Here is a 13092-nt window from a genome sequence, read left to right on the forward strand (position 1 = left end):
TGGCTGGTCAACACTAGGGGATCAGTCAACCGAGAGGGTCCTACACAGTCCGGCTCCCTACAGACCATAGAGGGAGATAAGGTCCCTGTGGTACATGTGAGGAGCATGTTGGGAAAAGCGGTGTGGGTCCTTCCAGCCTCTGGAAAGGGCAAACCCCTCCGTGGAACCGTTTTTGCGCAGGGACCTGGGTGCACCTGGTGGGTAATGGATAAAAATGGGGACGTCCAGTGTGTCCCACAAGGGAATTTGATGCTGGGGGAATGTAGTCTGTAATTACGTGTGTATGTATGTATATATATATATATATATATGTTTCTATGTAACTCATGTTATTACTGTTTGGTTATGTATAGATGTGTGTTAAGCATGATGTGATGATGTGGAATAAGGGGTGGAATGTTGTGGTTTTGTGGTTTTGATGCCGGTATTCCACATCAGAGCATCATGCAGCAGTTAAGGAGTTAATGCTGGGGGAGCAGCAGAGGGGAGGGGCGGAGCTCCGCACCGGATGCAGGCGGCGCTCGGTCTGGGCGCGTTGCTCTGGGCTGCCGTGGAGGTTCAGCACGTGTGCTTCCCCTGCGGGTCCTCCTTAGCGTAAGCTCATAGCTTTTGGTTTGGAAATTTTTCTCTCTCTTTCAATTGTTCAATTTTATTAGATTTAGTAAAGTTACCGTTCCTTCTCAGATCGTGCCGTTGTTTTCTTGTAGACCCATCTCTTCCCGCCGTTTCCCCCTCCCCCTCCCGGAGCGCGGCTCTGCTCGGGCGGCCGCGCGGCCACTGACGCAGTTTCTTTTTCTCTCCCCTCTCCCTTCTCGGTTTCCTTTGGGTCACTGTCACGGACAACACCGTGACAGTGGAGCAGCTCGAAGTGAGGTTAAAACCCAGCAGTGCTCCGTGACCGCTGCCCGAGGCGAGCTGCAAGGAACGCAGCCGCAGCACTCACAGCTGCTGCACAAAGCAGCTCTGCTGCAGCCCACAGGCACTGCCAGCGGTTGCTGACCTTCATCCGCACAGCACATTTCAGACCCCACTCCAAATGCTTCTTTTCCTTTCTCTGAATTTTGTTCCATTTCTCCTTCTTTGCTCGGATACGTTGCTCAGCTCTCACCTTGCGCTGATCTTCACTGCTGCTTTCTCTTCCTCCTTTCCTCATCTCGGCACTGAACTCTGACTTTTCCTCTCTGCTGAAGTTTCAGATTTCCTCAACCACATCCACTGGAGTGTTTCTTCAACAGTAGGTCAAACTCAGCACCACCCATGACACAGCAGGGACTTCCCTTGCGTTCCATGCACGTCATGGAGGGACCACATGTGGTCCACAGAAGGACCACGTGTCACGTGAAATGACCACACTTTCAATGTGACAGCGTAACTCTGGGGCTGGCACAGAGGGCTTGTGCTTCCCCCATCCCTGCACTTCCACCCCGGACACGTGGAAGAGACGTCAGCTCCCAACTGCTCTGAATGCAGCCGCCCAAAGCCAACCCCAAAGCCAAATCCAAGGTCAACCCCAAAGCCAAATCCAAGGTCAACCCCAAAGACAAACCCAAGGTCAACCCCAAAGACAAACCCAAGGTCAACCCCAAAGACAAATCCAAGGTCAACCCCGAAGACAAACCCAAGGTCAACCCCAAAGACAAACCCAAGGTCAACCCCAAAGACAAATCCAAGGTCAACCCCAAAGACAAATCCAAGGTCAACCCCAAAGACAAACCCAAGGTCAACCCCAAAGACAAACCCAAGGTCAACCCCAAAGACAAATCCAAGGTCAACCCCGAAGACAAACCCAAGGTCAACCCCAAAGACAAACCCAAGGTCAACCCCAAAGACAAATCCAAGGTCAACCCCAAAGACAAATCCAAGGTCAACCCCAAAGACAAACCCAAGGTCAACCCCAAAGACAAATCCAAGGTCAACCCCAAAGACAAACCCAAAGCCAACCCCAAAGCCAGCCCCAAAGTTAATCCCAAGCAATGCTCAGCTTGGGGACGTCAGGATTTGAGCACGCTGTTTGCGCTGAGCCTGGCACAAAGTCAGCACAACAATCCCAGTAGGAGCTGCAATGGGGAGGAAAGAGGTTGCCACAAAGAAAGTGCTTGTTCTGACGATAATCCTACGCCGTTTTTCCTGAAGTGCTTTTAAAACCGAAATAACATCAAGTTAGAAAGCTCACAAAGCATATTTGAGGTGCAAAGGGGTGAAAATTAACAGCTGATAGGAATTTTCCACAAGCGGTTCTCAAAATCAGCTTTGACAGAACTTGCAATTCCAAAGAATGTTTCCTGACCATTTCATCTGTCACACCGGGTCACGCAGGGAGATGGAAACGCAGCCGGGTTTGAAAGGAGCCAGCTTTTGTGGAGGAATCGGGACGAGTGCACAGAGCAACAAGAGCGGAGTGAATAATGCATCATTTATTCACGAACTGTCAGCTCGCTCTCCTCGCTGAATTGTCCCGGCTTCCTCTGCTTTATCCTTCAGCCGAATAACGCGTGTGATGAAATACCAGCTGTAATTCATTTCGGAGCACTACCCTGACATTACCAACAGCTGCAGTTGGGCTCAGAGGCCACGAGATACATCGTGTTTCTGGCTGAGTGAACACAACCTCGCGGCCCTCGGTCTCGAGCCTGGGAAGGAGTGCTGCGCTCCGGGGAAGGCTGCCTCGCTGTGCCCACTGCCACACTGTGCACAGAGCACACGGAGAGGGATGGGGGACACCAAGGAGCCCCCTCCCGTGGCAGAGCCTTAGGGCAGCAGCACTGTGGTGCAGCCGTGGGGATGGGGCCACGGCAAGCAGCGTGCCCTCGTGCGGCAGCAGCATCACCTTGGGTGCCCCCTGTGTTATCTGCAGGAGCCCTCAGAGCGAAATGTCGTATTCAAAACCATGTATTCATAGCTGGCTAATCACAGCTTAATTACAACAGCTCAGCAGGCTCTTGTAGGAACACCGCGTCTGAGGCGGTTCCACTAGGAAACTTTTTATGAGATAAGCAGAAGCATCAAATTGCTTCAGATGTGTGAGGGGAAAAAAAAATAAAAACCTATTTAGTGTTAATTGGGGCAATTACCTTTCTGCTAATCTGCATGTCTCATGAATATTAAATCCGTAATAAAAAGAAAATGCTCTGACTGGCCAACAGCTGTCCAGAGCTGTGCGTGGGGAGGAGGGAACAGCACAAGGCTTCAATGCAACCCAGGGAGGGAATCCTCAGCAGAGAGCAGCCAAAGCAGCACAGCCCTGCAGATGCTCACCGGGCACCAAGGCACTCTGTGCATTCCTGCTGCTCCTCCTCTGCTATCAGCCTTGCTCTCACTGGTGCTGTTGCACTCAGACAAGGGCACGGAGCACAGAAGTTGGGTTTGTCTTCTTTCATAGTTGAGTGCTGGAGAACGGCAGCCCTTCCCTGGCAGCTGCTGAGGAGGACTGAGGGTTAGAGGATCGCAGATGGAAGCTGTGCCATTTTCTCTCCCAAGAATGCATGCTGCTCCTGCTTAAAACTCCTTTCAGAGCCTGCAGGGAGCAGATTTCAGCTCTGCGGTATCTATTTGAACGCAGTTTAGGTCGTTGCCTCCTTCCCAGCCCTGCAGGTTGTACAGGGCTGGATCCAGCCCCCAGCTGAGCAGGAGGGACACATCTCAGCAGGGGAAAGCACCGAATATCCAGAAGATCTGGAGCCCAAACCCTCATTCCTGGCCCATTCCGTCCCCTTGGAGCAAGCAGCTACACAGACAATTCATCATCATCCAAGAACAGCATGCTGTCATTGCTCCCTGTTTGCAGTAAATACCAGTGCTCTGCCCCACTGAGCCCCCCAGCCCACCACGAGCTGTGCTTCCCAGCTCGGGGAGGTGTGCAGCCCAGCACAGGGCATCCCACCGACCCCTCCTCTGCTTTCATCATTTACTGCTACTAAAGAATCATAACAGAGCTATTTACAGCAGCCATTAAATAAGGCAATATTTCAGCATTGATTTTGTGTCTCTCCTGGCAGCGCTCACATCTTTTGATAACTCAAAGCCTATTGATTTTTCTATAAACAAAAAATTAATACCCGCAGCAGCAGAGCACAGGGCCGGTCACAGCGGTGACAATCCAGGACCTGGTGGGCACTGCGGGAGGACAGAAAGGGGAAGGGGGGGGGGGGGGGGAAGCAAACACACTTGTGGCTGTCTGCCTGGGATTAACTACAGGCAGGAAGGGATGCCTGAAGAGCAGCACGTGGCACCACCTGCTTCATTTCCTTTATTTATATTAAATTCCAGCACTTATCAGCAGACCAGGAGCCAGCCCTGGGGAAGAGGCACAGCGAGAGCCCCACAGGCTGCCAGGATCCAACCCAGAGCTGCAAACCCAGCACGTCACCAAGAACTCACACCCAGCTTGGTTCTGGATTCGGCCGAGTCCTCCGCTCTCATTCTCCGTGCAACACCAAACAAACTGGGAGGGAAAAGTGGGATCTGCTGCAGCACGGGGACAACATGAGACAGAGTGCTTCTCCACATCCAGCTGGCATCCAACCACCTCCACACCGGAGCCGTGAGCCTTGCTGTGTGCTCACGGGTGGCAGCGAGCAGCTCCTGGTCCACCAGCACTGCAGCAGAAAACGATGGCCAACTGTGGCTTCCCCGCATCTCAGAGGAGGGGAATGGGGACAGTGCGCCTGCGTGCGTGATGTTGCTGCTTATTTGTGCTCTGCTGGGTTGTTTGCAAACGGCCGCTGGGTTTTGGCGGGCAGCTCTGGATCGCACACATCCCGGTTTGACAGGGATGATTGCTGGGGGAGCTGTGAGATTAATAAAACAAAAGCAAATGATAGGGCAGCCGTGCCATCTGCTTTTGTAGAGACAAAAGGGTCAGGGAAAGCTGCTCTGCTAATGACAATAAATGGTTTTCTCTGTGCCATGATATTCGTATGCCAAATTTACTGTAAAACAAAAATTACCCTCTTATTTTTTTTGAGCAAAAGGAGTGAGCTCACGGGATCAGCCACTAAGCAAGCCAATCTGCAAGTTAATTCAGACCTCGGGCTCCTTAAGGATGCTGAGCAGGGCAATGCAGCTCGTACCACTCCCCTGGTTCGGGTGTCTTTTTTGATCTTTTGTCATTTTGCATTATTAGAGTCAGAGGAAAAGCAAGGGGCAGATAAAGGAATCCAACCAAACCCTAATGGAGAAACCCATTTCCTTCCAGCAGCCAAGTGGTGTGACAGACAGTAATGGATTTCATACCCGCCTGATGCAAAGCTTACGTTGGGCTCAGGAAAATTTAGTGATAACAGTTTATCAACATATTGATGGAAGATAATGGGCTCCCATCAGACCTGTCAGCTATTCCAGGCCCGTACCACGTTGCTCTCTGCCTCATGTTAATCCCCACTGGCACTGTGTGCCGCAGGCAGAAGCCATGACACGGGATTAGCATAACACCTTCAGCTTTCCATGCACAGCAGAGGCTGTAAACCCACGGCAGAGACCTGAAGGACACAACCCCTCGGCTGCCACAGCTTTCTGTTTCAGGAAGCACCAAGGATTGAGGCTCCACGCCAGCTCTCTGCTGGGAAACCTGGCCCAAGTGGCAAAAAGTCAACCCCAGTGCTGAGCTGTGCTCTTCACAAGTCATACAAATAATACAGACGTCATTACAAACACGAAAACTAACCCAGGTAAGCTGCACAAACTGCAGCAAGGCCAGTGCAGGACCCGGATTAGCAGTTCATGCCTTTGTAAAGGGATTAGTGGGACTGTGCAGAGCTGAGGGATGAGTTGAAAACAAACCTGCATCGATGGAGATGCAAATTCCAAGTGTGTGATGCTCCCAGGCTCACCCGCCCTGCGCCTTCATGGCTGCTGCAGTCAGACACTGCTGCAGAGCACGAGCATCAGCAGCACCAGCACCAGATCTCCGTGCAATTACAGACTTCAATCTTCTCACTGCTGTGGGCCTTGGGAGCACAAAGACAAATGTGACAAATCCAGCAAGCATCAGGCAGCCTCCTGCAGTCCCTCCCAGCCCACCCATGAGCCGGGTGATGCTCCGGGCTCTGCTGCCCCATAGTCACAGCCAGAAAGCTGCTGGGCACCAGCAGGATGAGACCCCAGTGCCGTCTGCATCCACAAATGAGACAGTGAGCTGCAGGAAAGCGATCTGCACAAGAGGAGCTTTCTTGCTCAGGTGTGAGACACACCAACGCTCACTCTCACCCCTCACCCCCACCCTTTGCAGCAGCGATCACATACGTGACACCGTGCTGCTTCTGCTCATACCCATATGCATCCCCAGCACAGCATGTAAATAAACAGCCAGTGGCACACAATTTATCTTCATTTGTCAGCAGTGACAGGATAACTCACTTGTGACTGCCCCGCTCCATCCTCTCCTCACTCACAAAGATTGATGCTCTCACAGACATCCCCACCGCAGTTGCCAGCCATCCACACTCTGGTTTGCTCTGTGGCCCTACCCACGGCCCTGCCCCACGGCCTTGCCCCACGGCCCTGCCCCACGGCCCCTTCCAGGCCACAGGAAAAGAACAGAAACCCCAAATGCACTTCTCAGACTTCCTCTGCTCTGCAGCACGGGGCTCTCGCTGCTCAGCTGTTTGGTCCAGTGGGTTTGGAGATGAGTCACCAGAGCTGCTTATTTCCAACACAGTCGGTGGTACAGAAGTGCCTCTCAGAGCTCACGGACCATGGGCAGCCAGGAGCCATCCACACCCGGAGTTACAATTATGGGGAAACGTGTAATGGAATGAGCAAACTGTTTAATAACACACACCTGTAGAACGACAGCAGCAGCAGTTGCCATGCAGCATAACGAGCACAGCCCTTTTCCTGGCTACACAGGAGCTCCCCAGGTTTTAAATAAGATTGTTTGTGCCCTGTAATCACAGCAGTGATGGTGCACTGGTGTGTGACACAGCCCAGTGCTGCTGCCTGGCACGGAGCATCTTGCACTCCCCAGAGAGCAGATTATCCTTTATGCCATCTTTAAGGTAATGACAAGATTACAATTCTCACGGTGAAATAATACAGAATTAAGGTGATGGTATTTCCCAATCCTGCTTCTAGCTGGAACAGACTGACTCTGTCCCAACCCCTCCTGCTGCTGCTCACCTGCTCAGTGCTGCTGGATGGACCACAGACGGAGCTGCACGGAAGACTGCAATCCCTACAGCACAAGTTTGGCTAGAGCATCCTTGAGATCATCAAAAGGTCAAGTGCCACTGCTGCAAGCACCAACAAGGCTTATCCACCTGACCTTCAGGAAAATAAGAACCAACTTTCCTTCCTTCAGGGTTTGGCCTTGGCATGGATCGCTGCACGCCTCCATCGTGACGGCCGCTGCCCGCGCTCCTCCCGCAGACGTTCAGTGTTAATTTGTAAGTGAGAATTGATGCACATTAACACAGCCTAAGGAACATGCTGTGAACATTTAGAGCTGGAGCTCCCATACTGCGAGGCTGACAAAACCAAGCCCGGCGGCGCGTTATTCTTGCCAACATATGCTAATAGCAAAACACGTTAAAACTATTTTTATTTCAATACCACCGTGGACCGATTCAAAATTAAACCTCAATTCACTCAGCAAAACACAGAGAAGAGGGCTGGCCCCGGGCTGCCCAGGCCCTGCTGCTGTGACAGCAGCGATGTATGCTGCAGTGCCTGCTTCATTTTCTCAGCCCAGAGCACCAGCCGAGCCCCCACCCTGCAGAGCTACAGTCCATGATGCTGCTCCTCACTGCTCACAGCTGCATCTCGGGATGCAGGAGGTGGCAGAGCTCCTTTGGAAGGAAAGAAGGCATTCCCCTTATAAACAGAAAACTGGTGAGGGTCAACTGCAGACCGACAGCAGTGTGGATGGGAACCAAAGACCCCACTTCGTTTCCCCCAACAGCTGGAGGAGCAGAACGAGCCCAGCACGGCCCCAGCCCTGTGCTCATTCACATTCCTCTGCACCCGGCTGCAGATTGCATTCAATCACATCCACACCTACAGCCATTCTGCTCCTGAGTGCTCTGATTGCGGTTTATACAGCCACTTGCAGCTGAAATTACACTGCCTACAGCCCTTATTGATGGGCTGGCAAGGTAATTAAAAAGGAGGCTTTCCCAAAAAAGCTTGTATAAACATTGGGGGAATAAATCCATACGATTACTCTTTAAACTCCAAGAAGGACAGAAGAGAACAATCCCCACTTACAATGATGTTCTAAAAAAATCTATTAAAACCAATAGTGCCACATATATCTTACGTATTATGAATGTATTAATATATAATCATATTTTATACATATTAATGGGAGCTCACATCTGAAGGAGTCTGAAGCCTACGTTCTTAATTAATCCAAAACTCACTTCTCCTCTAAAAATACACAGCACGGCATGATTTGGGGCTAGTGCCTGGAAGCACACATCTGCAGGACATCTGCCAGAACAGAAGTCCTCCATCACCCATCTTTGTCTTTGCAGTGGTCAGGAAGCAGATGCAGCAGCACAGCCCAGGGGCTCCCGGTCCTCCCAGTGCCACATGCTGCAGCCAGAAGGGCAGCATCGCCCACCATGAGGAGTGGAGGTGTGGTGGAGAAAAGGCCCTCAGTGCTGGAGGAGGCTGCCATGGGAGGCAGTCTGGCACTGCTGTGCTCTGGGAAGTGAAGGGGAGCATCTGCCCGAGGACTGGCTAACACACAGCAGATGGCTTTCGTTGGAAAGGTGCAAACGAGAAGCTGCCTGCATGCAAAATTGTTTGAAGGATTTCATGAAGAGCGTCTCCGCTCTTGTTTAAAATATTCTCCTGGTTCCCAATGCATTCCTTTCCTGCTCAAGTATTTGCAAATACTTCTCCTTCACCAGCCCTCCTCAAAGCTCGACGAGCTCCAGCCTCCTCTCCACAAACACTTCCCAGACACAAACCAGCTTGCTGGATTCCTTTCACCATCCAAACTGCTTCTCGCAGCTTCAGCAGTCCAAGCTGGTCTGCACGGGGCAGAGGACAGAGCACAGCAGCAAGAACCACATCTTCAGTGCTGGGAACTCAGCAGCTTGGAGGAGCTGTTTCGACTCCGCCAGCACGCAGCTCCACGTGGGCACTTTATATTCTGTTCAAAAGGGATTGATGCAAGCTTACCTCGACCTGGGAGCAGGGAATGGCATTGCCTCTCTGCTCCTGCTGTGGGTTCAGGCAGCTGCTGCTCCAGCACAGCCAGGCCTGCAGAAAAAAAATGGCTCCAGCCCCAAAAACTGAAGGAGGGCTTCATGAAGGGCTGAGCTGGGTGAGCTCTGCTGGACGGGGATGCCTGAGCTTCCCCCATTACAACAAACACAGCACGGACCTCTGAGGAGGAAGACTAAATTCCACATCATTATTAAAAATATTACCAGGACGCTATTATTGCAGTGTTTTATTGTTAAATGATTTCAAGACACGCCTTCCTCCGTCAGTCAATCAGATAAAATACTAATTATAGACACAGAAAGGGTTTCACCGGGCTTTGGGTGAACACAGAACAGTTCTCAGAGCAAAAGCAATACATTACCCCACTGACTGCTCACACATGACCCAGAATTCAGGTCAGTGTTTTCCTAAGGTGCCATTTCAGTCATACTTTCTACATCCTTCAGGCCGTGCAAAGCATGAACGAATGGAGGTGATGCTGCATCCCCTCTTCTGGTGATACGTCCCTTGTTCCACACGTTGCACTTTGCACAGAGCTCCAGGGGGAGGACAGCAGCAGCTCTGAGCCCGCACACGTCACCGCGGCCGAAACGTGACGTTATTAAAGCATCGCTTCAGCCAACACAATAAGAAACTTCAAACAGTCGAATGAAACGGAAACAAACCGCGTGTTTCAATCTCGTTCGACCGGCTGCTGAATTCATATGTACCTTTCCTTTCAAGCAAACTCAGGACTCGGTGTTGAAAAATTAAATTCTCCCTCTCTGCGTGAGTCACTGCCTCGTTAAGTGCTGACCTACTTCGCTGCCGGGCTCTGCATTGTTTCGCGTTCTGTCGGCGATTGATCAGGTTTTTGCTGCAAGCACAATCCTCAGCACCTTCCTCCTGGGTTCACATCTCACTCATCTCTTGCCTTTTCCGTGGGTTATTCTGAGAGGCACTTTCACGCTGTCATCCCATACAGAACCCCACGGCTTTTAGGTGCCAATTGGAAGGTCTCCTTTCTGCTATACCTATCCCATTACGCCTGACGCGGTCCCTCGTTAGATGCGCAGTCAAAGCCATCTGTAAGTCGAGGATACGAAGACCAACCCATACACAGCCACTGCAGTGCTCTCCTTTCTAGCAAAAACTGTCACATAATTAAGCACGCACACCACACGCACATGCTCCATGGCAGAGCTTTAATTCACTCTTCCCACAGATGCTGGCCATTCCTCAGTGATGAAGGGGCATTCGTCTTTGTATGGCTCTGCTTACACCCCGCGGAGCAGGAGGAGCTGTGCAGCTCTGCCAGGACCCCCATGAGCACCCCCACTTCCACACAGCCTGAGCCACCTGTGGCTCGCTGCCCCTTTTGTCTCTGTGTTATGGGCAGGTTTTACTCTTTTTCCTGGCAATGAACCTGTTAGAGACCCGCAGTGCCTGCAGCTCCTGCTGCTCAGGACCAAAGAGATGTCCATGTGTCAGTGGGACATGCTGCCCTTGGTAAAGCCACAGCAGAGCCACACTGTCTCCCTGTGATCTCCACGAACACTCCTGGTGACCTTCAGGAGCTGCAATTAGCACAAAGGGCAGCACTGCAGCCCACGCCGGCCCGTTATGCTCACCAAATGCCACTTTCTTAATTTGTTCTAATGACCTTTTACGTGCCTCTGCTTTTCTCTTCGTGGTATTTCAACGAAACGCCCGGAGTCTCTGGGGAGAAGAGAACGTTGAACACTTACACCGTGCTACTTCACAGAAACAGTCCCCAGAATATCCAACACCTCCCACCTCTGGAGACAGTTAAATGTCACCCAGGAATTTCTCCTCTCTTGAGACAAATTAACCAGAGATGGGTCTCAGGTGCACGCTTGACAGCTGCCATTCAATCCTCCACGACGTCTCTTTTTCCCCCTGCACTTGACAATTCATGCCACGTTCCCAGCAGTCACAGCCACCTGTGCCACGGCTGCACAGTGCAGTGAGGTCTGCATCCCAGACCGCTGCTGGTTGTGCTGGGATGTGGTGTGGGAGCAGAGGGGGAACCCCTGAGCACAGCTCAGTGGGGCTGCAGGGACAGCAGTGCAGCCCTCCATGTGAATTCTGCTTCTGCTCCTTCACAGCACCGTTCGTTTCTCTGAGTGTTGGAACCCGTCCGTTTTAAAGCTCTAATTGCTATTTATCATTTCTCCTTTTGCGGGTGCTTAACTCTTCTCACGATTTTCCTCCTTTTTTTTTTTCTGCGTGCAGTGACAATGAAGCAAAACAAGCGAGAGCACCCACCAGCCCAACGCTGCGCTCTCACCAAGGTCCATTACCCTACACCTAGGGCTGATTAAAGCCTTGCCATTTGGCAGATGGGATTGCTGACCAGACCCTGGAGCTAGCAGTGCTTCCCTGGGGGGAAAGCAGAAGCAGAGCACTGAGCACTGTGCCTGGCAGCACCGTGCCTCCTGCCCGCCCTGCTGAGGAGCTCCCGCAGCCCTGACTAAAAGGAATGATCATACCCTGCTCAGTTCTCCTTCTGCAAAGCATCCTCATCACCTCTGTATTAATTCTTTAAAAATAATTTCAGGAATGATTACTAAACAGAGCTCACAGCACATCCCCTCGTGCGCTTGCGCTGCGTGTCCTTATAGATCTGTTGAAGCAGCATTAGTGGAGGTTTGTAAGCAGCTGGCTGATAACACCTCTGAGAAGCTAATGTAAATTGACAAGAAGATGCTAAGTGATGTGACTCGGGTTGCAAACTGCGAGAGCAGCTTGTCCGTGCTCCACCGTCCTTGAAAGCAATTTCTCTCACGGATATTTTGCTCTCGTTATTTTAGAAACCGAATTCATATGTTTGCAAATGATGCGAAGGTTTCTATTGGTGATTACTCCATCCTAGGAGTGCCCTTGGTAATCTCCCACTCGGTCACCTCCCCGTGCAGAGCACAGCACAGCATCGTGGTGACAAAGCTGAAGCTCGCACTAATGCAGTAGATCAATCACTTGACTGAAAGATACACAGACACAGAAAACATGTTTTATACTTGTCATATTCAAGGGTAAACTTCCAGCACTCGAGAAAGCTGCTCAGATAATTCTGAAAAGCAGACAGTTGTGCTAGCCTCGGTGTCTAATCAAAAGAAAAATATGTTGTCTGTTTAACAATACCAACACCTCGAGCCTCCTCCGAGCAGTTAACCCATGGACTCAGATCAAAGGCATCTGGAGTTTGGCTAAGAATGCACATGATTGAAAACCCATGATGTAAATTTTAGTCATTGAAAAGTCAAGCCGAGCCATCAAACAAAAGCCAGTGTCTATATCCTGACATATCTGGGAATAGACGCTGTACTTTTCAGGTGATAAACAGCCGGGCAGCAGGAGCTCCCATCACGAGCAGTCCTCCCGCTCTGTGCTGCTGCCTGCTTCCATCCATCGGAAAGTTCTGCCCAACTTTATTTGGGCACTAAGAGCTGAAGGTCACACTGCACATCACCGGGATGACAGATCTTATTTCTCACTGAAGTGCTGGAGTAATCCCTTCCGACCGGCGCTGCCATCACGTGCACGGGATTAAAAGACATCCAATGGTGTGGAATGGTGATGAGGTCCTCTGAGCATCCACTTCTGCTGCTGAGGGTTGGCAATGCTGTGAACAGCAGCCACGGAGTGCCCATCAATGCTGCTTTCAGACAGGAGCAGTTTGAGTAGTAGCACTAATGGAAGTTCTATGGGGAGGGATGTAAACCCTCACACTGTACCCATGGCCACGCTCAGGCCTCCCATCCCATTCCTGGTTCAAGCAAAGCCTTTCATCTGGCTCTGCCAGGGAAATGAGACCCAGTAATGCTGCATGGGAATCCTTTCATTCCCGGCTCCTCCAGGAACCACCCAATTCATCAGCCTGCTTCAGTCAACCTGGAAGAGAGACCAGAATTCCAC

The 13092-nt window shown here is 51.3% G+C and overlaps 1 protein-coding gene across 1 annotated transcript; it reads left to right on the forward strand.

The window, feature by feature from the left end:
- The first annotated feature begins 1464 nt into the window (after nt 1–1464).
- On the forward strand, nt 1465–2142 carry LOC136053834 (circumsporozoite protein-like). The gene has a single exon (XM_065744791.1). The coding sequence runs from the start codon at nt 1465–1467 to the stop codon at nt 2140–2142; it is 678 nt and encodes a 225-aa protein (XP_065600863.1).
- Nucleotides 2143–13092: the final 10950 nt, after the last annotated feature.

This window comes from Cyrtonyx montezumae, unplaced genomic scaffold, assembly GCF_038088225.1.
Source record: "Cyrtonyx montezumae isolate F1298 unplaced genomic scaffold, pur_monq_1.0 scaffold_31, whole genome shotgun sequence".
Lineage (NCBI taxonomy): Eukaryota > Metazoa > Chordata > Aves > Galliformes > Odontophoridae > Cyrtonyx > Cyrtonyx montezumae.

What these genes read in the sequence shown, in the direction of transcription:
- LOC136053834 (XM_065744791.1), top strand. Translation starts at nt 1,465, where the DNA reads ATGCAGCCGCCCAAAGCCAACCCCAAAGCCAAATCCAAGGTCAACCCC.